General features: G+C 33.1%; 1 protein-coding gene across 6 annotated transcripts in view; it reads right to left on the bottom strand.

Moving 5' to 3' along the window:
- The window catches only part of CNKSR2 (connector enhancer of kinase suppressor of Ras 2), a 317,996-nt gene that overhangs the window by 127,921 nt on the left and 174,262 nt on the right, over positions 1 to 15,813 (bottom strand). For all 6 annotated transcript variants that reach the window (XM_002719953.6, XM_002719954.6, XM_008272442.5 and 3 more), the window contains exon 8: positions 12,554 to 12,622. In XM_002719953.6, coding sequence (XP_002719999.1) covers positions 12,554 to 12,622 — 69 coding nt within the window. The remainder of the gene's footprint in view (positions 1 to 12,553; positions 12,623 to 15,813) is intronic.

The raw sequence follows: 15,813 nt of genomic DNA, 5'->3' as shown, positions 1-15,813 counted from the left end.
GAATGATTTCAGTAGCTATACTATTTAAGCATTAAGTCAGTGTCACATAAAAATTATTGAATGGGAATGAAGCCAGTTGAGTAATTCACAGCCTAGGTGGAATGCTTTTCTTAATAATGTAGGCAGATTTTAGCATCCTAGTGCTTTTACACATATAAACAGTGACCAGATCTCTTGTCTTCCTCAACTGAAGAGTCTTTTCGTCCTTGGTCCTTCCTAAAATTCCTTAAAGATTAACTTCAAAATTACTTTCTATTTTTACACTACATAGAATTCTTAACAATTGGTCCCATTCATTGGGTTATACATGTTTTATTCTAGGGAAAATATGATATGGTCCTAGAGCTCCAGGATGTTATTGCTGACTAGGTTCCATGATATTCTAACATACTTTCAGCCAAATAATGAGGTATAGTGAATTCTTGAAATTAATTCATTTCCCTTCAACTGTTACTGAAATACCTATGGTTGAGAAATTATAAGGGTACACGAGTAGATGGTATGATAAAATGAGGTAAATATGTGTATTAAACATCTGTGGTAGGAAATAAATGTAATAGTAGACATAGTAGACAAAATAGTAGACAAAATAAACACATAAATTAATGTTAATTTTTCACGATTTGTTTTCTATTTTCTCATTTAAATTTCTGGCTATAGTTTTAAAATATGAAGTGTAATATAACTGAATAAGAAACCATGCAAAGATAAACAGTGATACCAAAACTAATTATATTCTTTCAATTGGGTATGCTAGAAGACAGGGAACTTAAAATGAAGGAAGAAGGGGTCCTAGTGGCTACTAACAAAAGCGCATAAGCTGATACTATGTGAAGGAATTAATTGAGGTAAAAAATTTAAAGAGATAATCAGTTATGGACAAACATGAAGAAAAATTTGAATAATCAAGACATCAAAAAAGGAACTGTCTGACTTGTGAAACAGTGAGCTCATCATCAAAGGAGATGCTACAATATGCATCATAGGTCCAATGATTAAATAACTCCCAAAGTCACAACATATCCCACCTATAACATATCAAATGAGTAGGAACATTCAGATGATGGCATCAGATTAGCTTGAGTAAAGGGATGTGGCCCATCTACTGCCTACTTGTCCTCCATCTTCTGTTCCTCCTCATGCAATAAATGTACGTGCTTCTTGTAGGCTAAGTGTAAAAAACTCTTCCTAATATTGCATGCTGTCTTCTTATAACAATTCATTCTCTTTTGACAATTGCCCACTAATAACTTCCTGCATATAACACACGAATATTTCTAACTGTCCCTGCTTCTGATCAAGAACTCTAAGCATTTATTTCCAACTGTTCAGTTCATCTTTGCAAAGAGCCAGGGAAAAACCAAGCACCAATGATTTACTGGGCTGTATCTAAATTATATTCTTTGTATTTATATGTTATTATAGCATTCCAATGAGATAAACTAATACATTTTACATGTGAAGAAATTGGAGTGAAGACATTTTTTCTTGGCCAAGATCAGAGAGACAGTAAGTGACAAAGCCAGAATTTATATTGAAGTCTGTTTGCCAGTGGCTAGGCCAGCACCGTGGCTCACTGGGCTAATCCTCCACCTGCGGCGCCAACACCCAGGGTTCTAGTCCCGGTTGGGGCGCCGGATTCTGTCCCGGTTGCTCCTCTTCCAGTCCAGCTCTCTGCTGTGACCCAGGAAGGCAGTGGAGGATGGCCCAAGTCCTTGGGCCCTGCACCCGCATGGGTGACCTGGAGGAAGCACCTGGCTCCTGGCTTTGAATCGGCTCAGTGCACTGGCCGTAGTGCAATTTTGGGGGTGAACCAACGGAAAAGGAAGACCTTTCTCTGTCTCTCTTGCACTAACTGCCTGTCAAAAAAAAAAAAAAGTCTGTTCAATTCTAAAGCACAGCATTTCCCCTTGAATATCCACTGATAGCTCAAATGAATGCAACATTTAAAAATCAAGCTATCTCTTTAGTTTCCTTCACCAATTAAAGTTTCCCATCATTCTCTCAAACTGGAGTGGCTGGGGTCATCTGTCATTCTTCCCCTCTTTTTAATCCATTTAAGTGTCCAGAAGAATAGATTATAGCACTAACATCTCTTCTTAATGCCTTTGTTTTAGCCTGGGTACATACTTGTTAGACAAGTCCTAATCTGTCTTTAGGTGTTTAGTCCTTTGCAGCTCCAAAATACCGCTACATTACAAAAAAAAAAAAAAAAAAAAAAATTCTTCCCGTTAAAACCTTCAAATAGCTCTCCAAAGGGTCCAACTAAAGATCTTATCCTTATAGGTCCTTCCTCAATACTGTCACTACTTTGTCTCCTTTTATTCCCCTTTAATGTGATCCTCAAACTTCAGCATATGTTGAAATCATCTGTAAAGCTTGTTAAAAAATGGCTTGTGAATTTTAACCTGTTAAATTTTTCATCTAGTAGGCCTGGGAATGGACTTCGAGAAATTTTTGTTGTTTTTAAATACAAGTTCCCAAATGACGTTGATGCTACTGGTTTGGGAACCACATTTTGAGAACTGCCGTAATAGCTGATAAGCTCTTGGAAGGCAGTATGACTTTCCCAGCTCTAGGATATTTTAGGTTTTTGAGTGGAATATCAAGAGTTGGTTGCATAGCAAATATATATTGCCCTCAACACTCTGCTTTTCTCTTCAGTTACATATTTTTTCTTTGCAAAAGCATTCTTTCCTCTTCTTGTAATTTTTTACTCTCATCTATAAAATCTTAAAAGCCTCATCTTATGTGCAATATCCATCACAGAGCCTCTTCTTATAACAGAATGATATTTTCTTCATGTGACTCTCATACTGTAACTCTCTATTGACACCTTTTTGTGCAATGTTAAACACTTTTCTTCACCTTCACTTCTCCAGTTTACTCTCAGGAAACGAGACTTGAGATTTTTTTTTTTGAGGAATAATCCAAGTGTTATTTGTCTGGATATATCTTTCAATCAATAAAGTACACTACAAATGGTAGACACTTAATAATTTCAATAGTCAGATGATATGGTAACATGTGAATGTAAATGTTTTAGAGATAATAAAGGGTTTTGAAAAACCAAAGGTAAGTTTAGTTTTGTGCATAAAACCAAGAGGTAGTATTAAAATTTTCTCTAAATGTAGTATGCTTAAAAGCTGCTGTCTAAAGTAAATAAGAGGTTAAATTACCTTCCATCCAAAAAAGTGTCTATTTATATACATGTATATATATATGTGTGTATATATATACCTACACACATGCTAGTAAAGCTATAGTAAACATTTTTACCCTCAATTACCAAATAAATTACTTCGCTATAAATACTTGAAAAAATAGTATTTTTGTCTTGGACGCTCCAGATCTGAAGTCAGAGAGAGGTAATTATGACAAGTGGATATAGTTTGTATTGTCCTAGAAAGCTTCTACTTTATCATAGACTGTTAAGAAGGTTTCTTTCCAGAAAAATACTTTGCAGTGTTTATAAATAGTCTTAGTTCTCTTTCTCAACAGTTTAATAGATTATTTCATTTATTTTAAATTCTTGGGCTAGGATGAACACTTTAAAAACTATTATTTGCATCTTACACAAAATATGTCTTCTTATTAGCTATAAATAAAATGGTTTTCACATGTTCTGAGATACTATAATCTTCCTTATTGTCCAAAATAGCAAGTCATTGTCTCCAAGTAATGACAAGCTGTATCACTAATTTAAATACAATTTCCAAGATGTACATGAAAATGTATTATATATAAAATACACAGGATTAAAATTTCTCAATAAGGTTATTAACATATCCCAAATGTGAAAGTTCAGAGATTCTGCTTTCTTGTGGATGGGGCTTGTAACTGTTTTGATCAAGCTGAAGTGGACAACAGGTGTTCCTAGGTCAAAGGCAATACAAGTGGGCGGGTCCTGGACAACTGGTTGCCCATTAGCACACAAGAGGCTTTGGGGTTGGTGTTGAAGAGATGAGATGCTTCCTTTCCTCTGGGTACAGAGAGGAAAGTTGTTTCTGATCCCATTAGAACTTGTTTTCCAAACAACAGATGGTGAATTCTTTGACCAACATATGAAAAGATAATCTCTAGTCTATGGTCCCAGGTAGCCAAAGACGCAAATATGCAAAAAGGTTCTTAAGAATTTAAGCCTGTTAACCCAGACTTTATTTATGTTTTTCATGGCTGTATTTGCAGTTACATGAGAGCAGTTTTACATTCACAAGGAGGAAGATAGGATATTTCATAAAATACTTTCAAAGTTATTACCCTTTACAAGACAATAAACAGACTACTTATCGCCATTTTCACATGCTCCGTGTATACACATGTTCTTATTAACAGTTTGTAATGTATGGACGATTTTGTCATTAAAAAAACTTCAGAGCGACTCAAGGTGTGTCTACATGAATGTCTGATAACATGAATCATGTCATATCCTAATGTTCCCTTGCTCTCTTTAAAAGCACTCAAGAGACGATTCAATACACAACCCATGTGTGGCTAATGACAGTTTGCAAAATGTTTTGGTGTGATATACGTATTATAATGTTACATTCCTTTGTATTATTAAACAGTTATTAAAATATCTAATAAACATTTTACACCAATGGCTTCCTTTTTTTTGGTAAAACAAGTTACGTGGCAGAAATATCACAGTTGTAGACATTTCAGAACTAATGGATTTGGACATACAATGTCTTTTTAACTACCAAATATTGAGTACCAATGTTCAAAATTCATCTTCAACTAAATGTTTGTACAAAATAAAAATGAAAAAGTTACTATATTAAATATTTGGAGATATACTAATTTTCCTCCTCTAGAATCATTCACTCAGAGAATAGAAATGAAGAATTACTTCTGTTCAAATATAAGCTAAAGAAAAGGCATTCAGTTAACGAATTCTATTCAAATAGGAGATTTTAAAACTACTGCAGTGTAATGCAAATAGGTAATTTAGAGTATTCAGAAATATCTGTCTCAAGGTTTACCAGTTTTTAAATAAAATCTTAGTATTGATATTCCCCAAAACTCGATTAGGAGAGATGGTCTTAGGAGAACATAAAGAAATAAACATTTGAAAAGAAGGAATATGAGAATTAAATATTTTGGTGTCATTAGTGAAAAATCCCCACAATTTTATGTCTTTATTAAAAGCTACCCTTCATCTCACATCCACATTTCTTTGTCTATGTTTATTAAGCTACTCTTCATTTCATATCTTTCTCAACTTTAAAAGGTACTTATTTAATGAAATAAGAGTACAACAAGGCATTTGATGTTATTTTAAAGGCACCTTTACAAAAATTTTACTGTAAAATCTGGACCACAGTGACCTGCCACAATCTGAGTTTACATATATCTATTTTAATACTTAATATTTTATGTGGATTTCACATAGTAGTATATGCACACACACACACATACACATACACAGACACGTTTCCCCTTTGGAATCTTTCTACCCACAATGCAGAAATTCTGAGGGCTAAATCAGGATTTCTTCAGTGACTCCTGATGAAGCTCATGGGAGGAAGAAAATAGTAAGCATATTTTTTTCCTTTAAAGTTTATTAATCATTCATAGTTTTCACCAAATTTCATGACTTTCCATATCCTGTCATTTGTACTATTTCTTGTAACCTATCATTTCTATTAACAGTATCCTTTGTATCACTGCTGTCTCTGCTTCCGTGATAAGATGATTCCAAAGCTATAAGTACAATCCAGAATCTTAAATATACAGCTCTCTTTCCATTCTCTCATTTCAACATAGTATTTAGTAATGCCGTGGTCTCTGAAGCCCAAAGGTTTACATTGGAGGCTTTATGGTTTTCATTCATTCATGGCACAGAAAACTAAATCAGAGCCAATTTTACTTTTATTTCATCATCAATCATGATGTTCTTTGAAGTCTCCAAAACACAAAATTGATTATGTCTGAAAGTTAGTAAACAGCAAAGATAGTAAACAGCAAAGCTGTGAAGTAAACCTCTGATCATACCATAGACTGTTAGTCCCCAAAATAACAGTAACATATATTAAAAGAATCATAATAATTCAGGTTTTAAACTAACTTTTAATAAGTATATTTGTATAGGTTAAATTTCAAAAGAAATTTATTTCTGCATAGATTTGGAAATCATTAAATTTCAACCATTCCTTCCTATATTCCATTTCTGTTTTTCTCACAAATATATTGGCAATATATGTATTTTAAAATAGAAAGAAAAGACTCCAGTCACCAAAGCTAAGGTATGAAGCAAAGCATCATTACCTAAAAATCTAGAGCTCTTACTATATAGTAACTGAGAAAATATATATATTGATGAAAAATTGATGTTTAATTTAAGAGCCCAAATGACAAAAATAATTAAAGAGCAACCAAAATCACAGTATTAAAATAGTAACATGCTTAGAAATGTGTAATTTTTCTATGAATAATTTAAAAAAACAATTACTAGTAGCATTAAGCAAAAATATGCTCAATTGAAAATACTAGTAAATATTGCAATATGTATCCGTATTTATCAGGACAAAAACTAAAAGCTTATATATGTATGTATGTAAACACATAAATCCAGCTAAAAACATCATTATAAATATTTATTCATAGCAGTTTTTAGTTTAAGAACTTCAATAATGAAATGCAGAAGGGACAGTGTGAAAGGAAATATAAAAGTAATGAGTGGTGATATTACCTATAATTTCAGCTACCATGCTGATTAGAATAGTAATTTAGTGGATGAAATCTATATTGGAATCCTAGGACTAAATAACCTAAAAAATTAAGATTAATGTCATTTTTAATTGAATTTCTTACTACACAGTATTCTATAACAATTTTTATATCAGGTAGTTAAATGTTATCTACTAATTGTCTAGGTCTACTATGGATAGGAAATAGATTAGGCAATTATGGCTGACAGACTCTTGATTTTTTGGCAGGAATATGGAAAAGGGTTGAAGTGATTAATACTGATAAGCAAATCACATAAGTAATAAGCTACACACTTGATAAGTTAACAAGCCAGAGCAGATAAGAATTTCAGGCAAGAGATACACTTTAGACACAAAATAATCACTTATAAGGAAACTTTAAAAAAATCCATCTAAAAATAATTACATCATATTAACTGTGTATTGACACTGAAATATATTTTCTAATAATAAAAATAGAGTAACCATTTAAAAATAATTATTCTTTTCCTGATTAAGCTAATAAGAATAAAAAAGGAATAAATCAGGATGCAAAAATCTGTGAAGAAAATAAATTGGTTAATGGGAAGTTACCTATTGAGGCATCATACGAATTATCTCCTTTAAGTGTAGAGTTATGAAAATAAATTTTAGTTTAATAACAGAAAAATAAAGAAATATGACACTATACACTGAAGTAATGAATTGATTTCTTTAGGCAAAATAAGAAATACAGTTTATGTCAACAGTGGCACTTCAATCAGTTTCCACAAAAAAAAATTTTTTTTTTGACAGGCAGAGTGGACAGTGAGAGAGAGAGACAGAGAAAAAGGTCTTCCTTTGCTGTTGGTTCACCCTCCAATGGCCGCCGCGGCCGGCACGCTGCGGCCGGCGCACCACGCTGTTCCAAAGCCAGGAGCCAGGTACTTCTCCTGGTCTCCCATGGGGTGCAGGGCCCAAGCACTTGGGCCATCCTCCACTGCACTCCCTGGCCACAGCAGAGAGCTGGCCTGGAAGAGGGGCAACCAGGACAGAATCCGGCGCCCCAACCGGGACTAGAACCCGGTGTGCCGGCGCCGCTAGGTGGAGGAATAACCTATTGAGCCGCGGCGCCAGCCTACAAATTTTCATCAAAGCCACAAGTTCAATGCAAAGTAAAAAAGTCTATGATCTTCTCACAAACTATTATAAAGATAGTCTGAGATGAAATATTACCAAGAATAACTGAAATCTATGATGCATTGTTTCCATTTTCATGATTCTTTATTTGACCCTATCCAAAAGAGATCAATTCATTTGTTCTGTTAAGAATACCAATTTCTTAAAAAACTTAACATAGTTATTTTACTCTATTATCAGAAACACAGGCAATGTGTTAAACATGATGCTAACATAATTAATCTCTGAATTCCAGTGGCATCTTGTGCTTATAGAAGGATAGGGGGTACCTCAGAAACACTGTCATTTGAGGTCCTAATTTTCAATATTTTGGCATGAGGAATTACAGGGCATATATCTTCTCGTTTGAAAAAGGATAGCAAAAGAAAATAGGAATGAAGAGTACTGACCAATGTGAAGAATGGAGGAGAAATAGTCAAGTGAGAAGAGATGAGAAAGATAAAGGAAAGAAGAAAATTGTATTAGAAGAAAAACTAAAAAATAAAGATAACAACTTAGTAAATTAAAAAACAGTGAGACAGAAGCACATCTGTTGTTAAGACAGTATCATGGCACTGACTCCACTCTGGGAACCACTCTTTTCTCTTGACATCCAGGGAAGCAGCTGAACAATGAGAAGAGAAAAGAAGACAAGAACTTCAATGGGTCAACCCAGTTTCCATCTGTTCTGTTCATGTTGGCTTCCCCTTTGAACAACATTCTCCTGTTGTTCTGAGGTTGAAGGAGTAAGAAGGCAAAGAGTCAGAAATGAGAGACAAGAGTTAGAGAAAATAATGGAGACATATAAAGTTTGAGTGAAGTTTGTATGACTCAATATTCATTCAGTAGGTTCCCTTTCTCCTACTTTCTCTGCTCATTTTACAAGTCTTGCTCAACAATATTTACCATTTTGTTGGCAACAAAACCCACTAATTTACAGTATTTGTTATCCATTTCTAATACTCAGTGCCTAAAATCCTGATTGCTTGCTACAGTCTATCTTCTTCTTGACTATCCCCACTGGTTATATTCTATTCCAGCAGCCTTTACATTCACATCTATTGAACAATTTGTTGTCATAATGTAGCCATCAGGTTCCAGAAGATCTTCCCAAATAACAGTGAGTATGTTTTTATATTTACACAAAATAAAAGGAAATTTTTCCAAATGCTGGAGTCAACCATCAAATATGCTACTCATTTCAATGATATTCCTAAGAAGAAAGCATATATATTTTTAGTATGGATAGACTCTTTATAACATTTACCCAGAAAAAAACAGTATAATCATTATACTTAACAGATTCATTAGGAATATGCTCAAATATGTTTAATAATTATAAAGTTTCTACAGCTAAAAAAAAACATGCTGAAAGAGCAGCAGAATTTCTGGTTCAAACTATGCTGAGATATCTCCCAGAGATAGAGATGTAGTGGCAGATGAAGTGGAAAAAAATCTTGGGAGATTCCAGCAGCCTTTGAGAAGTTGGATCTTCAGTGTTGGGGAAGACATGCATTAGGACTCAGTCTGCTTTGCTTGGTTGTTCCTGATTTTTTCTTCTTCCTACCTGGCAGCCACAGTTTCTCAGCCACAGAAGTATGTTGATTTGAAAAGCTTAAAAGCCACTTATAATAAAGAATATAGCAATATGAAAAAGGTCATAAAATTTCCAGTTTCATTTAAAGTAAGAAAATATATGTTAAAAAAACAAACTAGAAACATAAACATCTAGTTGGACATCTTGAAGGTAAACCAGACTAGCAATTAAACAAAATAGTATTTGAACTCATCTGTGATTCAATGAACTTTCTTAGACTCTTATGGAAAATTCTCAATTTTTTTCTATGTATTTTAAATAAAGAAAAACAATCTTATTTTAAATTGTATATTACTACCTGTAATATTAGGAAATTTCAGAATTACAGAAAAAATACTCACTGGGTTAGTATCATTCCAAACATATTTAACATTGGCTTTTCATAATTTATTCTAAATTGTTACAAATTTTAAAAATGTATCACTATACTGGTAAATTAATGGATTAGAGAATTAATATATTACTCCATATTTTAATGACATTTAATATATCAAAATCAACCCTTAATATTCATGGTAATGAATGTAAAAATAGAAGGAATAATTGTAGATTATAAATAACTTATCTATCTACAAAAGCTTTCATAGTAGCAAAATGCAGATAAATTCCATTTCATCACAACTCTATATTATCTTGTAAGAAGTTAAAAACACTATATAAACCACAACACAGGCAAAAGCTAGAAAAAGAGTGCAGAGTTGGATGCATTTAATAAAATGCATAATCCTTTCATAAATATGCTTATCACATGAACAGTAAGAAGGAAATGTGGTAACTGATCATATTTTTAAGCAAGGCTATTTTCATGGAATTCAATATATTGTCCTGTTTCTATTATAACCCCAAATCAATTTTTGGTGCTTGTATCAGTATGTCAAGAAATAGTACTCCAACTGACCCAATTGTTGAAGCAAGTAAAAGGGAGGGTAGGAAAGTTAATTGTTTTTGAGCTACTAATGTGTGCCCAGAATTTGTGATGGGTGTTTTACATATCTAATAGATTGGAAGGAATGGAATGCATAAGGAAGTGGCAGTAAAGTCAAATTTCAAACCGATTTTTAATTAGATTTCAGATGATTCACTACCCTAGATATGTAAATTCTCGCTTCTTTTCTTAATTGACCCTTGACCCCACTTAATTTCTCATAAGATTTACTTACATGCTTGTGATTTTTCCCTTTTTGTATGCTAATTTCATACTTTAAGAGTTTAAAATAAGAGCATATCTCTTAGAGTCAGAGAGCTCTGAGTTGTGGGTGAGTTAAATAATCATTCTGAGTCTCGATTTCCACATATGCCTCCTTTGCATGATTTTTTTAGAGTAAAAGAAATAAAGTATGTAAAATACTTAACGTGATGCTTGGCACACTGTAGGAATGCAATATATGTTAGCTATAGTCATTGTTATTAGAAAAAAAGATACTTAAACAATAACTTTGAGTTACTTAAAGCTTTAAGCCAATTTCAGAACAAAAACAATAAGCAGGTTTTTCTAATCATCAAACTATAGAGTTCTCAATATTTTAGATTATTCTTGTGATGCAAAGGTGTATTTACATTCCCTCAATATTTAAAGTTAGCAATCCAAATAGATTTTATTAGTTTATAGACTTTTAAAGACTCTCACATTCATTTGATAAACATCAGAATCTTTGAACCAGAAAAAGTATCCTTTAAACAATTTTATTTTCATTAGAAACTGATTTCCATTCTCTTAGAATTGAATAACTGGAAATTCATGGAGATACTATTCAATACACGTCATATGTGTTAAGGTCAAATCACAAAGGGAGGCAGTACAAACTTAGAATAGGGAAAACCTGCTTGTCTACTGAAGTAGCTATGTTATTCCAATGCCAAATTCTTATCCTACAGGACAAGAAAGTTCAGTCATGGCAACCGTTTCATACAATTTCTAGTAATCAGAACAGAAAGTCATAAAAGCTATCATAGTGTGGAAACGCTTTTCCTGTTACTAACACTACTATTCAGTGTCAATCATACATGCATATATATTTTAAACTTTCATCAACTTTTTTCTTTACTTACAGAATGGACTCATTGAAGAAACACCATGAGCTTAATTCTCAATGTTTAGTAGCCTTTCAAAAGTATAACAAACTTCTCAGTTTATTTGATGTCAAAATTGAAATGGCATTTGCATTCAGATAATAATCATTTAGAAAAATTAATCTTTTCACAAGTTTGTTCTAACACTAGGGCATGCAAAAGTAAATTAAGTTAAATGGTCTAACAAAATAATTACTCACTCTGAAGAATTAGTGAGCTATAAATAGAAGATTTATTTAAAAAAACACACTTTTTTTAAATGAGGATTATTATGTTAACAACCAGATTATTTTAAGTTCATGTTTTCCACACTATATTTTGGCAGAGAGAGTGAGGGGAACCAGGTGAACCAATTGAGATATAAAGAACACTCCAAAATAAAAGCACATAATGTTAATTTTCTAAATCAAAGATTAGGCAGACAAATAGTCCTTGAAAATCTACCATAGGCACATAATGCATTGTCATTCATTCCTGTGTAAAGGGATTTGTGATATTCATAAGGTAAGAAAGTTTTAGAAACTTATTTAGCTAACTACAGTCCTCTTTTGGGAAATGAAGACCTAATTCAACTACTAAAGATTATTATTTTTTAAATCTAGGTTTAAAATCAACAAACAAAAAAATTCAACCAGTTCAATGAACAATGTTAAAGTACCTATCTACTAGGTAATGAAATAATTCATGAAAGTCCTAAAAGTTATATCAGAAAGTTAAATTTATATGCATCATCACATTAATTTCTATTTCACAAGTGCTTTCTCAGTTCATGTAGTGTTTACTAGTATGCTGTACTGTCCATATAGAAATAGCATATCTAACTTAACCACCGCTGATATTTCCTCATGCTCTTTTAAAGCCATGGTTTATATTCCATAAAATAATTAAGAATAATAAGAAGTTATTCAGTTATTTTTAAAGGCTCTGAAATTATTTTGTATACAAACAGACATTTCATTTAATTCATATTCTTTTAGGGCTTTATCAAATTTTTAAATTAGTTCCTCCCACTGACTCTTAAGGTAATTATACATACCACAGTCTGATGATTAACTTGAATCACTTCATCGCCAGCATGGATTTTCTTACACCGGTCTGCAGGTGACTGGATTTAACATAAAATAAATGGTAAAGAACATAAATTTTATCAGGCATTTTCTCTCTTTGAAAACAATATAAAAATTCACCTCGTTAAATTAGATTTAAAATTACAATTTTCAAAGAATTAAAACAACAAAAATGGTTATTAGTATTGAATATACTGCTAGATTTCTAGGTATAGCTAATGGAGGAAACAGAAATGTAAGACAATATAGAGGTATTTATGTTATAAAGGTATAACACATCTGAGTGCATCTGAGTACAACTCTGCTAGGCTCTACTATACAATTTCAAAACATTTACATTTACAAAACAAATACATTTCAAAACATTATCTTTTTTACTTTGACCTTTTCTATTTATGTAATTCACATTAATTTCAGCAAATCAATATTGTCAAGTATGTGCATATAATCAAAGCTTTGAAGTCTAATAATTAAATTGAAATTTGTTTTTCCAAAAATACCAATTTTGAATATTTTAGAAAAGCAAATTAAAATATGGATAGCAATTAGCTCAAAAGTGCATTATACAACATTCTCTGGTTATAAAGGCACGTTGTGTCTCACGTTTCATACTTGCCAACAAAACCACTCTAAGTGAACCAAAATGTCAACACTTCTCAAGATGTAACAATTCCATTAATTTTTTAATTATAAAAAGAGAATAAAAATAACAAACAAACAAAAAACAACCTGGTAACCAAAAAAGTTCACTAGTTTTAAGATGTGCTTAGTAAACTAACATTGGTTTATTCACAGGTACTGAATTTGAAATATTATTCTTTGTTCTTCCCTTGTGACTACTAATCATTCATGTAATATGGTATGTTGTGGTAGAAGCTATAAAGTAAAACACTACTTTCAAGACTCTGGAATAGGATTACTTCAAAAGCGATTTTTGTTGCTTTACTTTTGATTCACTTCCAATTTTTAATTATTTTAAAAACATATGAATCCTGAAACAATATTAAAATGACCATATTTTATACACTCACAACAACATTATTTGTCACCATCTAGTATTCAAGATAAGATGGTATTCATGTTCTAAATGTTGAATAACACAAGTATATCACTAACAGGACAGATTTATCTAAGATAAACCAAACTACAAGAATGATGTCATAAGAAGAAAATAATGTATTTATTGAAAAGTATCTTTTGGTGGCAGACATATTACCAAATAAGATCAGTATTATGTAACTGTAGAGCTGTAACTATAATCTGTCCTTGTGGTATTTGGTCCTCAACTGATCTTTTTAAAGGAGAGTATGGAAGAAAAATATCAAATGGCTTTAGAAAAATATAAAAGAAAATGATAGTTGGTATACAAAACTCAAAGAAATTGAAACAACTTTTTGCATAGGTAAGCAAAAAGTGAGTAATGTACATAAATTACAGATCTTCAGTGTTGAAAAAGGTTCCTAAAGATCATTTTATCCAAACCACTAATTTTACATGTAAGAAACTAGGGTACAGCAGAGCCTAATAACTTATCTACTTCACTAAGACTGAACAGGGATCTCCTAATCATAAATGACTGAGGGGCACCAAAAATAGTAAAAAAAATTTTTTTCAAGAAAAAAAGAATCAAAGGATTAACTATGGTTCAAATATGAACTATTCTCGGAATCAATCTTTCTTCTTATCACTTATACATTTATTAAATACTACTGAGTAGGGATAGGTATTTGGCTCAGCACTTAAAGACACTTGGGTTGCCCACATTCCATACTGGAGTGCCTGGGTTTGGGTCTTGGTTCCACGTCCAATTCCAGTTTAGGAGGCAGTGGTGATGGCTAAAGTACTTGGGTTCCTGCCACCCATGTGGGAGTCCTGGATTGGCTTCCTGGCTCTTGATTTTGGCCCGGCTGTACTTCAGCTGTTGCAGGCATTTGGGGAGTGTACCAGCAGACAGATCTGTCTGTCTCTTTGCCTTTTAAGTAAATAAATAATTTTAAAAACAGTTGAAAATACTAAGTAATCAATACAAGCAAAGAATAGCATTCAACTTTTTTTCCCTTCAAGATACAGATCATAATTGCCAGTTTTGTGATTCCTTCTCTGATTTCACTTGGGCACATTTAGTATTATTTCCTTTATCCATCTAAGCAAATTTCACTATCTGCTTATACAAACAAACCCCTCCTTGTTATGTACTCTTTAAATGGTAGCCAGCTAGTTCATTTTTAAAAAAATTATTCCAATACCTAGCATCATGCCTGAAACATAACACACATGAAACTGAGGCTTGTTTAATGAACCAATGAATACGTGCATGAAAAAAAAAAGAATATGGAGGGCCAGGGCTGTGGCCCAGTGGGTTAATGCCCTGGCCTGAAGCACCGGCATCCCATAAGGGCACCAGTTCCAGACCCCAATGCTCCACTTCTGATCCAGCTCTCTGCTGTGGCCTGGGATAGCAGTAGAGAATGGCCCAAGTCCTTGGGCCCCTGCACCGGCGTGGGAGACCTGGAAGAAGCTCCTGGCTCCTTGCTTCGGATTGGCTCATCTCTGGCCAATTGTGGCCAATTGGGGAGTGAACCAGTGGATGGAAGACCTCTCTCTCTGCCTCCCCTTTATGTAACTGACTTTCAAATAAATAAATAAATCTTTAAAATAAACAAATCTTTAAAAAAAAGAAAAAATATGCAAATAAATGAGGATGATCAGTGGCAAGAGTACAGTTTGTAGCATCTTACTGTATTTAATATTGTTAAATTGTTCACAGTATGAGTTGAAATTGTGAGGAGTCAAATGGGTTAATAGGTAGTCAGGGGATCCCAATGGAATCTGGGGTGTAACATATTGCTTCCTTCCCCAAAACTTTATCTTCAACAAAAACAAACAGGCAGCCCTCCTCCCTTTGGAATCTTCCTGAGCTCACAGCTTCTGGATGGTTTTTTGTTTTATCAAGAGCAAGCCAGACAGGATAGAGAATTGTAAATCAGGCCTTTTGCTGGGTTTTGTCCCTGCCAGGTAACTGAATGCCAATCTGATTGTCAAGTTTTTTTTTTTTTTTTTTTCTTCCAAATTGTGCTTAACAACTGGAATGCTATGGGAGCCTTTTGGGGTTCTTTCCTCTCTTGGAAGCCTCCTCCCCCCCCCCCCCCCCCCGCACGCTGCTTTGCCTGGAGGTCCTTGATTTTAATAAACAATAATTTCTTCACTGTCATTTTCTCGTAACAAAATG

This window comes from Oryctolagus cuniculus, chromosome X, assembly GCF_051225735.1.
Source record: "Oryctolagus cuniculus isolate XC-2025 breed Fujian yellow rabbit chromosome X, ASM5122573v1, whole genome shotgun sequence".
In the NCBI taxonomy this organism is placed as follows: domain Eukaryota; kingdom Metazoa; phylum Chordata; class Mammalia; order Lagomorpha; family Leporidae; genus Oryctolagus; species Oryctolagus cuniculus.
This window is presented reverse-complemented; position numbering and strand designations above follow the sequence as displayed.